At 42.7% G+C, this 22,767-nt stretch overlaps 1 protein-coding gene across 1 annotated transcript in view; it reads right to left on the bottom strand.

The window, feature by feature from the left end:
• LOC142472171 (glutamine synthetase) overlaps window positions 1–22,040 on the bottom strand; it is a 39,747-nt gene extending 17,707 nt beyond the window's left edge. The window contains exons 1-3 of the mRNA XM_075579030.1: window positions 21,821–22,040; window positions 18,912–19,690; window positions 16,730–16,931 (exon numbers count right to left, since the gene is read on the bottom strand). Coding sequence (XP_075435145.1) covers window positions 16,730–16,866 — 137 coding nt within the window. The 5' untranslated portion in view covers window positions 16,867–16,931; window positions 18,912–19,690; window positions 21,821–22,040. The remainder of the gene's footprint in view (window positions 1–16,729; window positions 16,932–18,911; window positions 19,691–21,820) is intronic.
• Window positions 22,041–22,767: the final 727 nt, after the last annotated feature.

Here is a 22,767-nt window from a genome sequence, read left to right on the forward strand (position 1 = left end):
GCCCTCTATGGCACTTTTTCATGGAGATTTGCTTCCCTCCTGGAGCTCATATTCGGTCTTTTCTGTGTTCTCCAGATAGGCATACACACGCTGTTCCGAAAAACGGGGCCCCTTTTTATTTTTTGTCATAGCTTGCAGAAAAATCACTGCATGTTCATAATTTTTTTTAGCACTTACAGGTCTGTCACAGTAGAATATTAAATTTAAGGCGTGCGACATGCGCAATTAAACACATTAGGTAAATGGGAACGTGTGTAGTGCGTGAGCGTCAGCAAGAGCGAAACTAGAGGAGACAAAAATATTTGTCTTTGTAGCGCGACGGCACTAACCCTGGACGCGACCTAAGAATTATTTGATAATCTAATAAATATTCTTTGGAATTGGTGACGGCGTGATCACCTCATCAAGTGCACAGTTACAAAAGGGTGTTTAGCGGAGAAAATAAGCACGTTATAAAGTGCTTGAGACTTCATTCCACCGGCCCTTTTGCCTCCCATGACCCCAAGATCTGAATCCAGTCGACTCCAAAATCTGAGGCGTCATGCAAGACCGAGTCTACAGGGAGAAGATTTGAAGTGTCACTGAGCTGCAACAACGTATCGTCCAGGAGCAGCTGGATCGGGGTGTTATCGATAATACAAACATACAGCGGCGTTCTCGTCTTCGGACGTGCGTTTCAGCAGAAGGAGATTTTGAACACACACTTTGAACCATACGTTGAACTCAAACTTCATAGTAATCTTAGTGTTTCAGATTAGATCACGACAGTGTAACACATTTACGAGCTACGTTTAACGAACATGAACCTCCCGCAGTGTATCTGGTACTTGCTGACATAATACAGTGACGTCGATTTAGTTAAAATCAGTTGTCTACATCAGAAGTGCACAAACTGAGGGGCACAAAATTTATTTTGGAGGGAGGGGCGCGGCGGTTACAGAGGCATTCTTCTCCAAGGCATTTAAATTAAATGCAGAGGGACCGCGCAAGGCCTCCGTAACTCACCGTGATTCAGCCAGTTTGGGGGGGAGCGTCGCCATGGCAACGCGGCGTCAAATGACGCTGTGGGGGTCACGTGATGTCACATGACCCCGCGGCGTCATTTGACGCCGGACACACAGGAAAGGGGGTCACGAGCACTGGGGGAGAGCAGGCAGGGGGGCGCAGCACCAGAAGTTTGCGCACCCCTGGGCTACGTTGTGCTTCTTATACATTGCTAATCTACATAACAGACCTGCAATTGCGCACATTCCCACGGGGACGGAGTGGGAAATCTAGAAGATATGAGGGAAAACACAAAGGCGCCCCTTTTTTCCTTAACACGGTGTACATAGGTTTGGTCTCGTCAAAGGTTGCATGGGCAACCGAACGTTTAGAATACATTTTCACTTTTTTCCATAAGCGATTTCCCGCCCTTTCTTCCTCACCTTCTGTATAGCAACAATCAAGTCTTGCAGCAGGTATAAGAACCCCAAGAAAGTATTCTTATTTTGTTTTGAGTGCCCTCACCACATACATATAGATACATACAGTATATATATATATTTTGTGTGTGTATATATATATATATATATATATATATATATATATATATATATATATATATATATATATATATATATATATATACAGTGGTTGACAAATCACCAAAAAATCTACTCGCCACACAAAAAAATCTACTCGCCACCTAGTACCAAACGTGTGCTGCTTGGGCCAATATTTACTCGCCCGGGGGTTAAATCCACTCGCCCGGGGCGAGCAAATGTATAGGTTTGTCGAACACTGTATATATATATATATATATATATATATATATATATATATATATATATAAATATATATATACATATATATACATATATATATACACACACATATATATATATACATACAGCTATATTTGCATATTTGCTTTCCTGTGGAGGGTTTTTGTCACTTTTTTTACTCACCATAACTTAACTCAGTATTATGGTTTAGCCTGTGTGTGTATATATATATATATATATATATATATATACATAAATATATATACACACACATATATATATATACATACAGCTATATTTGCAGTATTATGGTTTAGCCTATCCCATAGCCTCTCTTGCATTCCCAGTAAAATCAACCCCACACTGATGAGACCCATCAAGGTCGAAACAGCTGTCTGTGGGTGGTTTTCTGGGTATGCACCTTAACCCTGGCTGTGCTCAAAGCTGTGACCATGCAGCAAGCTTAAGCCTATAGGGAACCATGTTAAAAATGGTTATTGAGGCAAAAAGTGACACTCATTTGCATGTCATTTCCCTAGAATCCCTTGCTGCAGTGGAAGTGCTGTATGCTGGGTGATAATGGGGAAAGGCGGGGTTGCAAACCTGCCTAAGACATGCAGATGAGCATACAGCTATATTTGCATATTTGCTTTCCTGTGGAGGGTTTTTGTCACTTTTTTTACTCACCATAACTTAACTCAGTATTATGGTATATATATATATATATATATATATATATATATATATATATATATATATATATATATATATATATATATATATATATATCTCCAGATTACAATAGAAATCTACTAATCAATATGAATGTAAACAATTAATGTGCACTGTTATGAACTTTGCACAATGAAGCCTCCATGGGAACCAGATCAGCAATAAAAAAAAAACAAACAAAAAAAAATGTCAGTCCCACCAGAAATTAGCTGCATAAAGAGAATTTCTCTTTGTGCATCTGTCATGTTTCTCTGGGGTGATGACCAGTTTACAGCAGACACAAAACCACTGACACTGCTTGCGGCAGAACCACAGCAACTGACCACTGCTGAGAGTTTGTTCTCTGAAGAAGACGGTGGGACGGACCCCTTCTGGATTAAAGGGAGCCGTCCCACTTACTCAATGCTAAATACACTTTCATTTCCTCTACATATCTTGTAGTATTGGAAGTAGAGGGGGAATGTGTTGAAATCTGCTTGGCAAATTTGTTTGCATATTTTTCTGAAATGTTGCTGGTTTTTTTTGCGAACTATTCACATATATTTTTTTAATTACTCAAAATGTCAAAATTAGGGTGAAATTATAAATAAATCAAACACAATTTGAAATATAAAACAGTTTCACGTTAAGTACAAAGCACTTGTGCGAGATGGGAAAGATGCAACTGGCAGCAAATAAAAACCCCACGTGTGAGTACATTCACACGCCACATGCAGGTCTGCAGCCCCATGGCCTCTCAGCATACAATGCTTCCACTGCAGCTAAGGATTCTGGGAAATGACAAGCAAATGAGCACTCAGAGTGTCTGCAATTTTGCGCAAACGGCTGTATATAATAGGCCTGAATTTAGCGTGCTGTGATCTGCACATTGCCTTTTAATACATTTAATTTTTGTTCTTCGAACTTGCGTGAAAAAAAGCTTGCAAATGTTACTATACATCTCATATATCGACCGTGGCCCCCTGCAGACGCACTTACCAGAACACCCTCTTACGGTCTATGTAAGTTCTCCCCACTTACCACTTAGATTGTAAGCTCTTCGGGGCAGGGACTCCTTTTCCACGTCACTTATGTCTGAAGCGCTTATTCCCATTATGTGTGATATTATTATGTCCCGTGTATTACTGCTGTGAAGCGCTATGCGCATGGATGGCGCTATATAAAGATAGTTCCAAAGCGCGAGGAAACAGTTTCAGACGAGGAGAATCCGGCTTGTGCAGCCAACACAACACAGACAAACACATTCCTCAAAATGCAGGTTTCCTCTAAGACAGGGGGGCGCAAACAGGGGGGCGGGAGATTTTGCTGCGGGGCGCGGGCCGTTGTAGAGGCCACTGCACTCTTCCCCACAGCATTTAAATTAAATGCCGGGGGATCGCGTGAGGCCTCTGCAACACTTTACTTACCCAGATTCAGCCGCTCTAACACGTCGCCATGGCAACGCGGTGTCAAATGATGCCGCGGTCATGTGACGTGATGCCACACGCGTCAAATGATGCAGCGGGTCACGTGATGTCACATGACCCGCAGCGTAATTTGACGCAGCTCTAAGGTAGGAAGGGTGGCGCGGGCGACGTAGCAGGGAAGACAGGGGGGCGCAGCACAAAAAGTTTGCGCTCCCCTGCTCCAAGACAAAGTAGAGCTCCACTCACAAGCAATTCTTCATTTAAAGTGACAGCCAAGAACAGAGGAGAAACAGCGTTTCAGGTCCCATATGGAGGTCCTGAGGAAAGGTCCATGAGGAAAGATTTCTCCGCTGTTCTCGGCTGTCACTTTAAATGAAGAATTGCTTTGTGAGTTTGTGAGTGGAGCTCTACTTTGTACCTCTGTCCTAGAGAAGACCTGCTATATAAAGATATGCATACATATGTAAAGCCTTCACCGACCAAAGGGCTAGCAATGCACCGATTTGTACTGTTTAGTAATATCCATGTGGGATTGTGAGCTACAACGAGGTATGGTCAGCAGATACACTTTTTGTTCTCTTCCCTCCCCTTTGAGCTAAAATGTTCCCTGCAGATTAGGAACAAGAAGCAGCTTGAGGTATGAAACCTGTTTGTAAATTACTAGGTAGGACAGGGGGCTGCTTTTCTAGGAATTTCCTGACGCTTTATTGCTGTGTTTATTTCAAAGGATAACCGGAACAGCTGAAGTGCTGACACGGGTGTTTTCAGAGTTACATGACCTTGGAGTGTGGCTGGGAACTGTGCTTCAGCTAGCGCAAGAAACTACGTTCTATGCCATCGCAGGAAACAATCGCATTGAAAGCAATAGGACTTCCATTGCCCATAACCACACAGCTCGGCTAAGTCACGTGACGTGCCGGTAACATCACGTTAAGACTAAGACCGTATCTTCAAAGGACAATAACATAACGATAAAAAGCTGTGTTTTCAATCCTTTGGCCACAATATTTCAAGCCTGCGACCAAGTCACGGTAACCCATCTCTGCAGGTGCTACACTACCAATATTATACTGTGTCTTATGTATTTCTTCCACTTGGAAAGAGGAACAATAATATAGCTAATAGCATGAGATGTGTGACATATATGTAGTGCCTAAGGGGTTACAATTTAGGAGCATTGTATGAGCTACAGTGCAGTTAAAACGGGTTAAAAACTGGTTTAGCAATAAGCTGGGAACTACATGTTTCTGTTGGTTTTTTTTTTTTACTTGTATTTGATTTATTTTGTATATAGGCGGGCGGGGGGTACAGAAAATAATAAGGGGGGTGGGAGTTGGGGTTAGGATAGGTGCCAGGATAACACATTGCATGTACATTCATAGGGAGGGATACCCCAAGGGGCCATTACATATCGTTTACTCAAGATTGTCTACTCAGCAGTGAGGTCTCCGGGGGGAGTAGGTGTTGCTCGTTCTTTTAGATTTTTTTCTCAGTACATTCACTAGGGCACACCTGGATTTGAACCAGTTTAACTGCACTGTGGCTCACACATAGCACATATAGTACTCCTAGATTGGAACCCCTTAGGCACCTCGTACGTCACGCATCCCATGCTATTGGCTATGTTATTGTTCCGTTTCCTCTTTCGACTTTCCAGTGGAAGAAAGACGTAAGACCGGGTAATATTGGTTTTGTAGAACCAGCTGGGATGGGTTACCATGACGTGGTTGCAAATGTTTTGGCCAAAAGATTGAACTAAATGACGCAGACTTATGAAGAAAAAATATAGAAAAAATCATATAGTAATGTACTAAATAAATGGTCATATTGGATGTGCGTTGGGGGTTGTTTGTTTATCATAGTGTCCTTGGTCACTTTCCCAGAGGCACATCAATTATCATAACATTGCAAAGCCACTAAAGTCCGTTATGGTTAACACAGAGTCTTCATGTTACCTTATTTAAGTTCTATCTGAAGTTGGCATTACTCCCAGACACTGAAATAGGGCTTTTTATTACCGCTGTCTGGATGGCTGTAACGCCACAGTTAGGCATAATTTAAATAACAGCGTTATTTCTCGGCACTATTGCTATCCTCTTCTCGTTCTCTTCATTGAGGCAAGAGTCCTTTTGCGTACAGTTAGGTTTGAGTACAATGTGTACTGATAGGGAGATGCTTATTCGGATTGTCAATATCACCAACGAACACAAACGGGCACACCTACACCAATTAGTGTAGTCAATTAGTTAGTCAGATATTGATTTATTGTACTTCACTTTGGTTAATTGCGGCTTACAGAAGTCAGGATACCACACACAATGCACCAGGAGAACCCCATCATCCTCAGATGCCTGGTAGATTGAGTTGTTTGTGACGGTAGGGGTAGATTTGGCTGCTTTTAATAAAGGTAAAGCCCGCCATTACCCGTACCTGTCAATAATGTATATGTGTTGTATATATCTATGTGTTGTGTAGCCCAGTTCCAGCACGTCAGGGACCAGGGGTTAACTGTGTTCAGGAGGGAATGTTACAAGTTTCATGCAACCCTTTTCATATAACGAAACTTGTTGCAATTAACCACCAATCAGGGGGCCAAGTAACATTGAAGGCACCTGCCATTGACTCTCCCTATATGTATCCATGATGTGCCATGGGATATAAAAGGTGGGGAGGGAGGCCCCAGTTAGTTAGTTCCAGGCAGGAAGTTCCAGTCATAGGTCCCAGAGTTCCTGTGGGTTTTGGATAGCAGTGCCTGCTAGACACTGCGTGGGAGCAGAATGGGGAAAACGTCCTAATGGAGGTCCCCGCACCAAGGCCTGTAGGGTGTTCCCCAGTTACCAGTGTATGTCTTATGTATTGAACAGTTGTGGATGCCATTTTCCAACAAATTAATTTTGATTAAGTCTATAGTTCTGTCTGACTAGTGGATCCCTGGTGTTTTTGTCCTGGTCTCCCGTGACATTGTTTATCTGCGATCGCGTTATCCCGGGCACAGGTTTCAGCATCAATTCTGTCCAGGGTGAAGTTCTCCGTTTCATTGCTCAGGACAAACGTATGTAGTCTAAAACAAGGGGGCTCCACCTGACAATCGAAACTAACAACAAGCCATTTAAACAATTATAGTAACAGTAAGCATTTACTAAGAAACTAAACTTAATCCAATTACGACAAACTCCATTCTCCCTATACCATGTTTATTCAGAGAACGTGAGACAAGCAATCGCCGGAACTCCAGAGGACCTTGCAGAAACGTGAGAGTTTATGGTGGGATCAACATTTCGTTGAGGGAGGGGGGGGGGGTACGAGGACTGAGTGACCCTGCTCTATGCAATACTTTAGTGCATTTTGAATGAATAATGTGATGAGTGTAGAGATGATATTAGTGATGATGGAGTTATGTTTAAATTCTAAATGCTTGGTTGCGTCCCAACCCTAGGTGTGGCTAAAAAGGTTACTGATCATCTCCTGCGGAGAGACAATAGGGCAACGCTGAGCTGCTCTGCTCTAAGAGACACTCCTAAGTACCCCAAACAATTGGCTGGGTGGTTTTCAAATGAAACATACCCGGCTTGGCTTTTATTTTTCTTAAATACTGCTGACCATGCATGTACGGAAGGCACAGCTGCATGTAGAACTTCCCAGCCACAATAATGTATGTATACAGGCATACCCCGGTTTAAGGACACTCACTTTAAGTACACTCGCAAGTAAGTACAACTCGCTCAATAGGCAAACGGCAGCTCACGCATGCGCCTGTCAGCACGTCCTGAACAGCAATACCGGCTCCCTACCTGTACCGAAGCTGTGCGCAAGCGGGGAGACTATAGAGCCTGTTACACATGCGTTATTTACATCAGTTATGCACGTATATGACGATTGCAGTACAGTACATGCATCGATAAGTGGGGAAAAGGTAGTGCTTCACTTTAAGTACATTTTCACTTTACATACATGCTCCGGTCCCATTGCGTACGTTAATGCGGGGTATGCCTGTATCTGCATTTATATAGCGCCCGCAGCGCTTTACAAGAGAGACAATACAATACAGGGATGTATAACACAATAAGTGCAACAACCAAGATCAGACAATCGGAAAGGAAATCCCTGCCCCAGAGAGAGCTTACAATCTACGTGGTATGTTAGGAGACTTACAGAGACAGCAGGTGAGGGAATAAGTGCAGTAGATGGCAGTGCTTGGCCACAATGGTTGGTAGGCAAGATTGTGGGTGTGGAACAGAAGCCATGAGTCTAGGCTATTGAAATGCTTTATTTAAGAGGCGCGTTTTAAGGTTTGACAAAGCCCAACACAGAAATGTAAAAATACATTTCTATATACTGAATTGTAGTTCCCACAATATGCAAGTGTTAAATTAGATTTAATTTCCTTCAACATGTCTAGTCAATAATGATACAGCAGCAACGGCCCATATCCCATACTAGGGGCGGTCAACTCCAGTCATCAAGGGCCACCAACAGGCCAGGTATTAGGGATATCTCTGCTTCAGCACAGGTGGCTCAGTCATTATGACTGAGCCACCTGTGCTGAAGCAGGGATATCCTTAAAACCCAACATGTTGGTGGCCCTTGAGGACTGGAGTTGGCTGCCCCTGTCTTATACTAACGCACCTTCTCCTACTTTAGCATTGACTTGCGTCTTATAATCACATATTTACACCGTCCCGTAATCCTGACGGGCTCTGCTTGATGCTTTTCCAATGCTGAGGCCCCTGTAATAGACACAATTGCGTACGTAGCCCAGCTATCACCAACACTTTCAAACAAAAATATCCCAGCAGGACTGTAATTATCTTGGTGTAATAACACAGGCTGTGCTTAATCACTAAAACACACAACCTATGTTAATAAACACACTGAAGGAGAGAAAGCAAAGTTCACTTACTAACTGGTTGAACTACATCTCAGCTGTTCCATTATAAGTAGTAATATATGGTATATTTCCCAAAGAGCTGAAACTACAACATACCATCAAGTAACCTCCTTATTACCCCTATTACAGAATAACTGGATACAATAAGGACATGGCGGGTACAGTGGGTAAAATTGTGACAAAACCGCCCACCTTGGAGTACAAACGAAAAAAACACTCTGGAGTAATTTGTACCCTTAGCTGTGCTTGTCTGCATTCACCAAGACTGGCACCATGGGCATGCCAATGCTCACTGAGTCTCTGTGACTCCGATCTGTAAACAGTCTCACTGATTTTGAGAATAAGCATGTCACAGAATGTAACGGAGTCAATAATTTTGCTTAAAAATTGATTAAAAAAAAAAAATCCAGAATACCCAAATCTGACTTATTTCAGAACTGCAGGGTGGAGTTCCTGTGTTGTTTTGTTAAACGGACCCCAATGTTTTCGGGTCTCTAGCATCTGCCCCTGTAACTCGTTGGGAGATCAATAAAATCGGAACGCTGTGGGACTGACCCTTTAACGTAATAAGCATATGCCTGTCATTAGATAACTACAGTATGGTCCTCTGACCCTTTAAGCCAGTAAATAGGCCCTCTGTTAAACTTTATATAAGGATAAAAACTTAGGAGAAGAAGGCCTTCTTATAAACAGGAAATGGATCCCAAAATTGCTGGAGCCATCCTTGGCAATTACCTGTAGCCGAGGGATTTATTTGAACACTTTTGATACAAAAGACTGTCCCAGAGTAGTTTTATTTATTATCCAAGTTGACCTATTGAGTGGGAGTTATTGAAAGTCACTGGCATGCTGGGATAGAAGAAACAATTCAGCCCTTCCACTTGGAATGCATTAGGTTGGAATCACTCTACTCTCTCCTAAATCTGTCTCAGTGTCTCTCCTGCTGAAATCCCTCTCCTGGCTTCCTATTAAATCCCGTATTACTTACAAAATTCTCCTCCTCACTTTTAAAGCTTTACACTCTTCTGCCCCTCCTTACATCTCAGCCCTAATTTCTCGCTATACCCTGCCTGACTCTTGCCTTCTGCTTAAGGATGTCTTGTGTCTACTCCTTTGGTATCTGAAGTCCTCTCACGCCTAAAACCTCTCTCATTTGCTGTCCCACATCTCTGGAATGTGCTTCCCCTCAATATCTGACTAGCACCCTCTCTCTTCACCTTTAGGGCCTTTCTTAAAACACACATATTTAATAAAGCTCTGGGTAGCTCTGTTGACTCTACATCTCATATGTATTTACCATGACCCCTTGCAGACTCACCATAACACCCTCCTGTCTCTGCAAGTTCTCCCTACTTACCACTTAGATTGTAAGCTCTTCGGGACAGGGACTCCTTTACCTTATATCTACTTTTATGTTGAGATGCTTGTATTACTGCTGTAAAGCGCTATGTAAATAGATGGTGCTATATAAATAAAGATATACATACACATATAAGGTTACTTTTAATAGCCGGATGCATTATACAGCCGAGAACGGTATGTTTATATATGTTGTCATATTCTGCAGTAACACTGCCATTGAAGCCGATGGATATTCGGAGGTAGAAAGGGTGTTGTCACTAGGAATAATGACACTGACTACTCATGGTTATTATAGGTACAGTCACGAGACCCCAAAACGCAAGCTTTGTTTTTGGTATAAAGGGAATTCCTGGACCTCTGCTGATATGGTGATCTTATCAAACATGTAAAGAAGAAAATGAGTGGAGGGGTCGAAGGCCTTGACCCTTTTGGTACCAGAATCACAACATGGGCCCATCTCCCGGGGTCAGGAATGGGATAGGCAGCCCCTCTCTTGTATGCCGATTACTGCTGCAGTGCTACACTCAATCAAACTCTTTATGATCAGAAAACATGACAAGGACCAGCAGAGTGATGTGATGTTCACTGAACGGCCATCTTTTCTTCCTGGCAGAAAAATAAATAAAATAAACAAGCCTCTGGATTTCAGGATAATGAAAAAGACAGAAATAAGTGTAACAGCACCAAAAAAAAAAAAAAGAAAGGACTGTGCCTGCAGTTTTATTTAGTTGGGGATGTGTACCTGTGTTACCTTTAGGTAATGGGAAAGCCAGATCTAACACAAAAGCAAATACTAGCCTTTTAGTGGGACGTCCGGACCCTTTAGTGGGAAGTTAAGAGCTCTCTGACATTCTGATGAAGAAACAGCCTATTCTGTTACTAGTCGCATGTCTGTGTGTGTCGCCCTGTTACTGCGCGGTGAGTGTGAGAACATCTGAGATTTTGAAACATAGCCCTACAGAACAAGAGTTACTGTGTCCCATATCTAGCCAGGCTCTGCATAAAGATATAAAAACAATTATTTTGCCAGAAAATAAACAAAAAAAGTTATTTGAAATATGGGGTCTATTTTACTATAGTTTCCTGGCTACAAAACCATCGAAAAAATAGCAACACATTTATCGAAGGAAATGCATTGAAATGTCCATTGAAAGCAACTTGAGATTTTCCTTTAATAAATATGGTGCAATTCGTTGTCACTGGTGTTGCCCAGTTGAGCAGCTGAGAGACCTTAGTAAATAAACCTCAATGCGTCTCAAGTTTCCCAGCAGCAAAACTGGGGAAAAACCAGTGCAGCCAGGGGACTTCCCCAAACAATCCTTAGTATTTCGGAAGGTAAGGGATTATATGGGGAATTAGAAGGAGGAGCTGTCTGACATCCTTAATGGGATCGGTCTTTGTTGCACCTTTTTAAAGTCATAATGTTCATCTTCATTTTTGGTGTGTCAATAAAAAACAATAAAAAACAGGGTTGAGTGGCGTATATATGACTAGGACTGTTGCGTCAGCCGTACGAGACTTGTTTGACAGGTCCCATACATTTGCCCCATACACTATAATACAGAATAGTTTTGCACTGACACTTTGCATGAGTCAGACCGATAGGTAGGGTTGACCCAAGTGGCGTATCTTGCCATCGGCGGTGGCATCATTATGAGGATAGTGGCACGGTACAGCCAGCAGGGTACAGATGCAGCAAGCTTTATCGCATGTGCCAGAGGGTGCAACAGGATTGTAGCCCCGCTCTGTTTCGCACGGCTAATGCCCTTACAATGGTGTCTGCTCCAAGTGGCGCGTTGTGTGTCTTGCTGCAATGCCCCGGCGGGATCATTAATGGCTGCAACATCTTTACATACATCCAACTACTGGGGCACATGAAGGACACTCAACACTGCATGATTTTGGTTGAATATAGAGCAGTGACCATTGTATATTCCGCTCTATTTTGCATCGAGCAGGTTCCTGGAGAGGAAAGGGGTTGAATCTCAATGGCTTTGTCCAGCACCACTCCTTCATTCGGCTGGCACAATACACACAGAACTGATCACTATCCATTATTGATAAGTCTCAAGAGTTTCTAGGTAGAGATACATCAGGTGCACTCCCTACTGTATCACGCAGTGTTCATGTGCTGAGCACAGTACCGTCTGCTATTATCTCACACTTGACACAGATTATTTTACTAGGGGTCACAAGGTTGGTTAATGTAAAGGCTATTCCACGGCAGCTGTGTACTGAGCCAGTCCCTCCCTTCCCTCGCCCAGGAATGCAGACGTCCACATAACTGCCGATTGTTGTTTTGTTCTGAGGTTTGCAGACTTGGAATTTTATCGCCTGCCTTCAGCAAAATAGAAAAAGAACATGCCGTCAAATATGTCCTGAAAATAATAGTCCTAGCTGTTTAACACAAATGCATGACATGTGGGTGGCTATTAAGCAAGAGCTGCAGATGAAGCCGAAGTTATTGCATCATTATCACATGATAACCCGTTACCGCTGGCAGGAGTTTTAATCCCAAATTTGCAATTATGTGCAATGTAATTCAACAGAGTCGCGATTTGCTAAATCCCACAGTTTGGTGTCTTACCGCAGGGATAGGCAACCTTTTTTGTCTGCGCACCCCTGAATGCCCCCCCTTACCTTTTGTCCAGCGTTTTCTGACGTCACATCATATGTCATTTGATGACGCGTTGCCACAAGCCGCTGGGGACAAGGTAAGGGACATATAGAGGCCTCGCGCACTCTCCCGGCATTTAATTTAAATGTTGTGGGGGAGAGCGCGGGGCCGCTGTAAGCGCCGTCCCCACCCCCCAGAAAGTGTAGTGCCCCCCAGTTTGCGCACCCCTGCCTTACCGCATAAGAACTGGTGCAATAATGTCTGTAGCATTTTAATAGCATTCTTACTCGTGCACGAGACCCCATGTAACTCTATAAGGTCTGTGCTTTGTTTTTGCTGTTGAATTGAAGCTAGGAGAGGCATATTTATCCTGTCTCTCTATGGAGGCACTTTGATTAAAGTCCTCCGGCAGCAAAACTGGGGCAGACAAATACTGCACCAGACTTCTAGATGAAAATAATCCCAGGAGTTTTAACGTTAGAGGTTTTTGCTTAATAAATCTGGTGCAAATTTTTGCAAATGGAAGACTTTGGTAAATTGCCCTCTTAGGTCAGGATTCACTAAGCTCTGAAAAGTGGTACCAGCCCTATATCCGACTTCAACTGCCATTGTCGGCTCCTTGTGACCTTGGGCAAGTCACTTTATCTCCCTCAGGCACCAAAAAATAGATTGTAAGCTCCACGGGGCAGGGACCTGTGCCTGCACAATGTCTCTGTAAAGCGCTACGTAAAACTAGCAGCGCTATACAAACACATGCTATTATTATTGACTTGATATGAATGATAATTAACGCGGGATCTAGATCTGATACCTCTCAGCGGAGGTTTGTGGATTTCTCTTTAGTGTCAATGTATCAAGGTATAAGCGTTTTTTATTTTTATTTTATTTTTTCCCCTTTAATATGTGCATCAATACAATCCACACAATGATAATAATTAGCTAAAGAAGATTCGGCTCGGGGGTTCACTAAATGGCTGTCAGTGCAGCAGAAGAGGACCAAAGATGAAAAGTTCTGTGGGGAAGATCATGTGACCAGGCAGTCAATAGATACAGTTGGTGCACTGCTAGAGATAGGGCAGGGCTCAAACAGGTGTGTTCCAGAACCTGTTTCAGAAGAGGAAGGGGATGTGACTTTGTAAATGGTTGCTATAGAAACAAAAAATACTTGTTACATTATAATATACTAAAAATGTCATTCAAAGTTGTTTAAAAAAAATAAATGGTACAAGTATTTTCTCATAGTACAGAACTGATTAATATTTAAAAAAAAAAAACAAAAACACACACATGTAGGATATTGCTTGGTCTGCAGCTTTAAGGACCCACAACGAGTACCCGACAACGGTGCTGAAAACATGATTCCTCACACGCAGAACTGCTTTATATTACAAGCTTGCCGGCAGCTTCTCCTGGTATTCGACTGAGCTCCTTGTATATGAATATATGGATCAAAATTGTGCAGCAGCAACCTCCGCCATTCCAACACAGACCTCCATACCCAGCGGCCCAGAGCCACAGAGCTCCGCGATTTACTTAACGAGGCGGAAACGTAAATGAGCACATCGTTAAGTGCTAATGGAATGGGGGTTGGAAGTCGGGGAGCGGGGGGTGCTGCTGTTACCGCTGGGTTTATACATTTTTTACATTATGGTAATGCAGGTATATTACTGATTTCGTGTGTACAGCGACCCCATGCACAAAAGAGTTCCTGCGCTCCTGGCCAACGTATCTTCAAAGCGAACAGAGCACTCCGCAGATACCTGGGTAATATGCTAATAGGGGTCATTTGCATATCCTATTAGAATATTTCCCAGGTAATCACAGGGGTGCCCATTTCTTGTGCAAAAGTGCCTCTCCACATGTTGTCTAAAGATGTGTTTGAGGGGATATACTGTATATACTGTAGCAGTTGGTAAAATCTCTCTCAACCCATATTTCAGCCTTTGGAGTGAGACAGCGCCACCTATACCTAAGACAGGTGTAATGCGAGGCAGTGCTAACAACTTTTTTTTTTTTTTTAAATCAGTTCTGTACTATGAGAAAATACTTGTCATTCATTGTTAAAAAAAAAATAAGCTACATTTTTAATGTATTATAAAGTAACAAGCATTTTCTGTCTATATAGCAGCCACTTACAAAGTCACACACCCTTCCTCTTCTGAAACAGGCTCTGGCACACCCCTTTGTGAGCCCTGCCCTCTCTCTAGCAGTGCACCAATTGTATCTAGTGACTGCCTGCTCACATGATCTTCCCCACAGAACTTTGCATCTTCGGTCCTCTTCTGCTGCACTGACGGCCATTTAGTGAACCCCTAAGCCAAATTTTCGCTGATCAATCATAGGATAACGGATCGATCGGCAACTTAGCTAATTACTGATCATTGTGTGGATTGTATTGAGGCACATATTAAAGGGAAAATGAATAAATAACAAAAAAAAAGTCATCTTGGACTGCTGCTTTAACATAAGTTTGTGGATCTGGCCCAGATTGCTGCCACTGCACATCTACCTGCAGCACACACCCTACCATTCCTGTACTGAACTCACATGTATGCATAGGTCAATGCACCTCATTCCTGCCTGTATCACTTCCTACTAATTTAGTACTGAACCCACACAAATAGCACTGCCAATTAATTGCACCTCATTCTGTATGCAGCACTCTATGCTAGTTTCATGAGCCACCCCACCAACCATGCACTGATGTATTAACTCAGTCCTCCTGCCTGTCTCATTTTCTAGCACTGCAAAGACATAAATAGCATAGCCTCTTATCTCACTACATTCCTTTTGCAGTTCAAGCAAACCCTGTAATCATATCAACCTACAGCTATGCTAATACACCTCACTTTTGCTGCACCCTTCTGATCTATGCACAATCTCTAAAACTAGGCTGTTTTCTACATGGAGCGCGGGAAGTGCAGGAACAGAACTCAATTCACAAAGGCCTTTGAATTCCTTTTGATTTATACATTGATCAAGCTGCCGACGGAGCAAAACTTCATTAATGGCTTTTGACCCCTTCACTGCTCGGCAAGACTAAGGCTGCGGCCAAGGTGAAGAGACGCGCGCTTGCGAGGCGTGATGTCACGGTCTGCCCGAGCAGGAGCGATTGGGTGTCCTGCTCACTGCGTGCTCGGGTGAGGGGTGTGACGTCACATCCTCGACTCCATCCGATTGGTGCTTTGCACTGCTATTCTGTCATTGGCTCTTACCTGGTCACGTGACACGCTGTCGCGCCGGAAAAACGAATTTTTACTGTCGCCCTAACCACAGCTCCAGTCCAAGCACACGCGCATGCATGCAACAGCACTTTGGACGCGTCCATCAAGACCAAGGTATTTAAACGCGTTGAGCGTGAGCGCGCACATCTGTACACCCTCGCCACAGCCTAAGATGCGCCTAGCATACGTTACCTCCTTCCTGCCTCTCAGACCCCTATTCAATATGCTGTGAAGTTGCTTCTCTGTGTCAGAGAAACTCTGAACTGCAAACATTTGAATGGAGCTCAGAGCTTCCCTGACACAGGAGATGGCCACCACAGCATATTGCAATTATGATGTAAGGTGCACTCACAAACACTCACTCGGGTGCACCGTTGTGCACTGGTAGATGGAGTAACATTGGAAAACGCTGAATAAAAGGCAAATTACAGCACTCCAGAGGTCTTGGATCGTTATCAAGATTATTGTTTATTTGTAAAGCGCCAACATATACCACAGCGCAGAAGATGATCTTTATCATCTTGATAAAGATCCAAGACGGGACCGAAAAGTCAATCATATAATTGAACTTGATTTTCGCACAAGCGCTCTGGCGTGCAAGCACAGCACGCTGAACATGTGCCTCTTATAGAATAGTCTGCCCTCTTAGGCCCTTACTGTTTTCCTCTGATACTAATTGTTTCTGAGAAGCAGTAGAGTCCTGTGTGCGGTTCCTGCTGCAGGGCCAAAGGTACCTGTTATATATTGCTGGTCTCTTCAGCACAGCTGTGAAGCGGTCTCTCTTGTGCTGACACGTCTCCCTCCTGTATGACCCCTTTGCTCCCCTAATCTCAGCGAGGTCAACCTCTCCAAGAAAAGATTCGCTTGCCATGCTCCAACTGGATCCAATTTCTCAGGCCTGGGTGCAGCCATAAAAATCCTATATTCGTGGGATACCTACAAAGGAAAGGTCTTAAGGTTTAAGGACATATAGAATAACAAAAGACATACAGTATTGTAGGTAGTAGGTTTCAAGTAGCACAAAGGGTAGGTAACATGCCTGGTTCTTATCGCAGGACAATTTCTAGATTGCCATAACAAACACATGAAGATTTTTATATTTAGAGAGTAAAAAGGCAGTTTATCTGCGCTAAGAAACTGTTACCTCTGAGCAACAGGACAGGCGACATAGGGCTATGACTAGGGTTGCCAGATGGCTTCTCCAAAAATACTGGACACAATGGTTAAAGGTGTGATGCGCTAGATACACACACACCTCTCAACTCTCTCTGCTCCATGCTGTTTTCTCCTCTCTTTTGTCCAACCCTTTGGCTCCCGACACCTCTTTTTGATTGGCTGCATTACTCAGAAGCAGCCAATCAGGATGGAAGAAGCTGCCCAGCCCCCTTGCAACAGCCCATATCTCGCCCTGCTCAGGAAAATCCAGCGGTCCCCCAAGCTGGTAAGGTCACTATGTCCAGAGAGGTAATACCAGGCACATACATGTCCAGTATTGCCTCTCATTTTGTACTGGGCAGTGTGTCCAAATACAGGACAGTTATGTTCAATATCAGACACCTGGCAATGCTAGCTACAGTATGACCAGTGCTTGAAGTAAATGAAGGAAGTGGGATTGTTTATCCGCAGGTACAGATTTACCCATCCGAGAGGGCTGCGAAGCCTACTCATCCTGTGCGTAAATCCGGGCCAGTTTATCCGTTGTGTCAAATATGGACCACTTTGAACATGTTAACCAATTGGACAATTCAGGATTTAGCTCACGCAGCAGGGTTTGTTTGTATTAATAACATAGGGAGGGTTACAGGCCTTTCAAAATATTTAATGTCCTAGGCAACTGTAAAAGGTCCTGGGATGGTTTCAAGTCTGCTAAAAGGTCCCAGGATGGTCCCTGAAAATAAGCGGGATGGCATCACGCCTCATCCCATCTCACTACGAGCACTGGCTATGATTTGTTAATAAACACTAACAATCTACTATTCCAATTACTTAAGTGTCTGAACCTATGTTCTGAACAGTTACTAGAGGTGTAGATGTTGAGCGCTGGGAAGCTCTGGACTCCTGTGCCAAGTTCCGACAAATGTAGCCATGGAACAGATGGCTGTAGTGACATAAAGGGACAGAACCATAGCCCGCAGCCTGTGATCATACATGACAAATCTATAATCCAGCTGCACCCCCGCCCCTTGCTTCTGTCAAGTGATGTCCCCTGCTCACAGCAGCTGTCTGGGTAATGAGCCTTCCAATAGCATCATTACAGTGACTGCTTATTATGCTCAGTCAACTATAGAGAATGCGATACTGTGGACAGACTGTAAGAAATGGCATCAGGGCATCTGCATCCCAATCATTATGGCCCATATTTCCTTCAATAATTAGATTGTAAGCTCTTTGGAGCAGGGACTTCTCATCCTAAATGTTAATTTTTATGTCTGAAGCACTTATTCCCATGATCTGTTATTTGTATTATTTGTTATTTATACGATTGTCACGTGTATTACTACTGTGAAGCGCGATGTATATTAATGGTGCTATATAAAGACATACATACATACATACGACACCTGTAGGCGCCAGTAGACACCTTACAGCCCATTCAAGTGAATGGGATATAAGGTCTCTTCTGGCACTATAAGGTGTCCTTATGGAATAGTGCCACATAGTAAATATGGCTCCATGTATCTTGTGTTCAAGTTATGACTAGGTTTCACAGTACAGGAGGGTATTAGGGAAAATATTCCTTTAACCTTAAACATTATTGTCACCATGCACTATAGGGGTTGCGTACCCACCAGCTATTAGCATCCTTATGCCCAAATGGCCTCCAAAGATGATATAATCTGATGGTGACCAGCTCCTGCACATGTCACAACTCAGGAGCCAAAAAGTTTTTGAAAAGGCAATAATAAAAATCCTTACCTTAATTGTTACCTATTTGGATCATTCTGGCATTCTTTTGTATGTAATTATTCGCTGTACAAGTGCTTGTTAAACTCACTCCTTTTATTCCAGCTGTGAAACTTTCTTTCTGGCTGCCAGCATTCCGTGGGGTCTCCGCCGGCAGCTGTCCTTCTGTACTGTTCCTGCAGGAGTAGCCTCACACATTTCTAGCAGTCAAGCATTCCCATAAAGCTAGGAAACCAAAGTGAGCACAAACATGCAAAGAAAAATCATGGTTGGTAACACAGCCTCTTGTATGGCTGGAAATGACACAATGCTGGTGTTTAAAGAAACTATATACTATAAAAGACTGCTGCTTTAATATAGATCACGCAGTAATTCATGCCACATTTATTAGCGCAGAGTTCAACAGGTTCTGTCTTCTCCAAGTGCCTTTGTGCCCCATTTAAGAGTCCAAGAATTGAAAGGTCTCCTTGGCCTCTTTCTGCTTTTATTTGTGGTCCCAGGGAACATGTTCATTTGAGCTTTTTCTTTTTTCTGTAGATGGCCTATCCAGAAGCAAAAGGGTCAGTATAGCTGTGGCACAAGGCACAGGGCTGCAATGTTTACACATCAGCTTGGGTAGTAGGGATGAGGTTTGCACAACAGTTAGGATGAGACGCAAATGGATCTGTTCCTCTATCCACTAGGCTTTCCTGAAAATCCTCCCAGGCTTCCTGCAGTCTCTGGAGCGATCTGTCCTTACGGTGTTGACCATGAGGTGAGAACGCCCTACACGTGAGGAGGATCTTGTGTAGCTGCAGGGATGAAATAGGAGTTATCTGTCGCAGGCGGAATGCGTTGGGCACAAAGAAATCGAAAGCATCAAATGGCTTCTATACCTTCTAGTTGGTGGCTCACACTAAACTAGGATAAGAGCGGCGTTTAAAGCACAAAATTGAAAATATAAATATTATGTATTTTTTTTTATTTTTAAAAGAAGATTCCATAAGTAAGTATTTTATTAGGAGGTGAAAGCAAAAGGGAGAAAACACACACACACACACACACACACACACACACACGTATCTTGAGAAAGGTCTAAGTTAAGGACCGAAACGTTACAAATTGATCAATATAAATCTATTTGAAAAGTTCATGCTGCTGTTGCTTCTGTTTTTTCCCACCTATGCCAGATAATTTATCTGCTCGTCTTTTATTACTAGATTTATATGTTTCTATTTCTGTATCTATTTGCAGTTCTTAGGTAGCGTTAAGATCAAGGCCAAATGTAAAAATTAACTTATATTACTTGATGAGGCTCTAGCTTCATGCAACAGCAAATAATTAAACACGGATAGAAATGAGAATCACAAGAGCAGACATGACAATTAAACTGGCAGAAGGTTTAACCACCCTCACCCACCATTTGTGTTGACTTAAAGCACTGAGGGAGCTTTTCTGCCATCAAATATGGTAGGATACACACAAACAGAATGTGAGACATGTGTACAATGGGGTTGCCACCTGGCTTCAGATTTCTAGATAAAAATACACGGGAAACACCAAATATTTGAATTTAAAAAAAGGAAAATGTAATCAGTTAAGATAATAAAGAAACCAATGATTGATTCCTATGCCAGGATATTCATAAGGGGTGATTTATTGGTTATGTTCCTTCTTTTCCATATGCTGGGAAGCTGTTTTTCCCTTTGCTCAGAAAGCTTTAAACTCCATTCAAATGAGCGCAGCTTAAATAACCCTATTCCGGATATTGAAGGGCCTATGAAATTGACTGTTTAACTCAAATAATAGGTGTTGTCCATGTATATAATACTTTTTGAATGCCAATTTACGTGTAGGTACATTTTTAACATTACGTGCCTATTCTTCACTGTTTGTGCCTAGTATATAAATGTAACTTTGATCCAGACTTGTAGAGACATTGTTAGCAAGTGCTGGGTTTTTACTTCTTAACCCTATGAATTTCCTCTTTGACACATGCATTAAACTGGCAGAGTGTAATGGCTGCAAAACCAGTGCTTGTCACTTGCTATATGTAGGATGGATAGATTAGTCACTGCATTGTGCATACATCAACACACACACACAACACTCTACTAAACCAATTGTTGCTATGTGGATACACATGGCTCTAACATGTTCTGCAGGTACCGTGGGCATTGTGGGAGTTAAACACACTCCATTTCATCCAATCAACATGGATACAGTCATTTACATAGTAATTTTCTTTATAGACCATAATAAAATGAACAGAAGGCGCAGGCACAGACTCCTGCTTTAATCCTGAAGGATTTCCTACAAAGCCTCAGATTACACCATGCTGCTCCTGATACACATTGTCCTCATTCCCTTGTAGACCAGCCATGGCCGGACAGTTTTACAATGGAGGGTAACCCCTTTCCTCCTAGGAGGCTCTGTAGCTGACCTCTACACACAGAAAAATCATAATAAGCGATTCATTACAAATGGGAGAAATCAAACACATGCGACTTCTATTATTTAAATTCCCTTCTCTTAAGTGATACAGTATAGCTAACACAAAGTATACAGCTTTAGCTAGTAGGTGTACTGTACTGCCAGCAGGGCACCCATGCTTATATAGTGGGGTAAAGTCTATTTGTTATACAGCTATCAGAAGAAACATTAAGGGCATCCTTTAAGGCAGATACATGGATCAGAGGTAACCAATGAATGAAAAATATGGAAATGACAATGTGGCTTTGTAATTCACACCTACATGAAGAGGGTAGAAAAGACAGTTTTTTCCTAAAGCAAATGGTCGGGTAGACATTATACCTTTATTGCCAACTGATGCTTAAAATGCAAGCTGTTAGGAGCATCCAGGTCTCCAGTGCAGGTATGTGCTAGCCTGATGGAAGGCTATGTCTATATAGTGTAGCTGCACACCCATAACAATGACTCACCTCGAGGACCAGACAGGTCCTGGTTGCTTCTTGGGTTTGGAAGCCAGCTTCTTATACTCCACCCAGCCACTCACCAGCTCCTGCAGGATCACAACATAGAGAAGGAAAATGAGGATCCTGGGGTCGATTTGGGGATGCTCAGATTCCAGCTCCCCAGACATTGCAGTCAATAGAAAGGGATAAATCTGCAGTTGATCCGCCTGAATCTCAGCTCTTGAGGATGAGGAGTGTAGGGCTGACTGCTAGGGAGGCTGCTTGCTGGTTAATAGGAGAGGGTAGCAAAAAATCATGAATGATGCAGAGCCCCCCAGGGGGAGGGAGGGAGAGATGGTACACTGAGCAGCAATGTGCTTAACAGAAGCTGCAGCTGCACCATGCATTACAACATCATTTTCTGGTACATAATCAATTTGCTTTCTCTTCCTGCCATCAAACCCAATCACTTAACTTGTCATCACAGACATCCCTAATGCACTTGCATTCACTCTACTGTTTCTGTATATTTCCCAAGGTACCATTCACATTTTAAGCTATTTTGGGGCTCTTATACCAATATTGTATTGTTACCTCTTAGAATTTGTCTGCATGTTTATAATGTTGACAAAAATTGTTTTGGGGACTTACCTCTTCCTTCTGGCTTTTACAGTCTAACAAAACAAGTGTATATCATTTTAATTTGTTTAACTGTAAAGTATTGCTATGCCCCTAAGCGGAGGCTTGTTTATACTAAAAAAACAAATGATGATGTTTAAAGCTGATCCATTTTGCTTTCCCTTCCCATGGTTGTCTAGCATGGCATTATACTTGATTGATACCATACTAAAGTATCCTGGCTGCAAAACTGAGCCAAAAACCCAGTACAAAATAATTGCATGTGTTTGATCAAATAAGAAGGAATCCCATTGCTTTCCATGGGATTCCTTTTCTTTATTATTTTAATTATAAGG

This window comes from Ascaphus truei, chromosome 21 (assembly GCF_040206685.1).
Source record: "Ascaphus truei isolate aAscTru1 chromosome 21, aAscTru1.hap1, whole genome shotgun sequence".
NCBI lineage: Eukaryota > Metazoa > Chordata > Amphibia > Anura > Ascaphidae > Ascaphus > Ascaphus truei.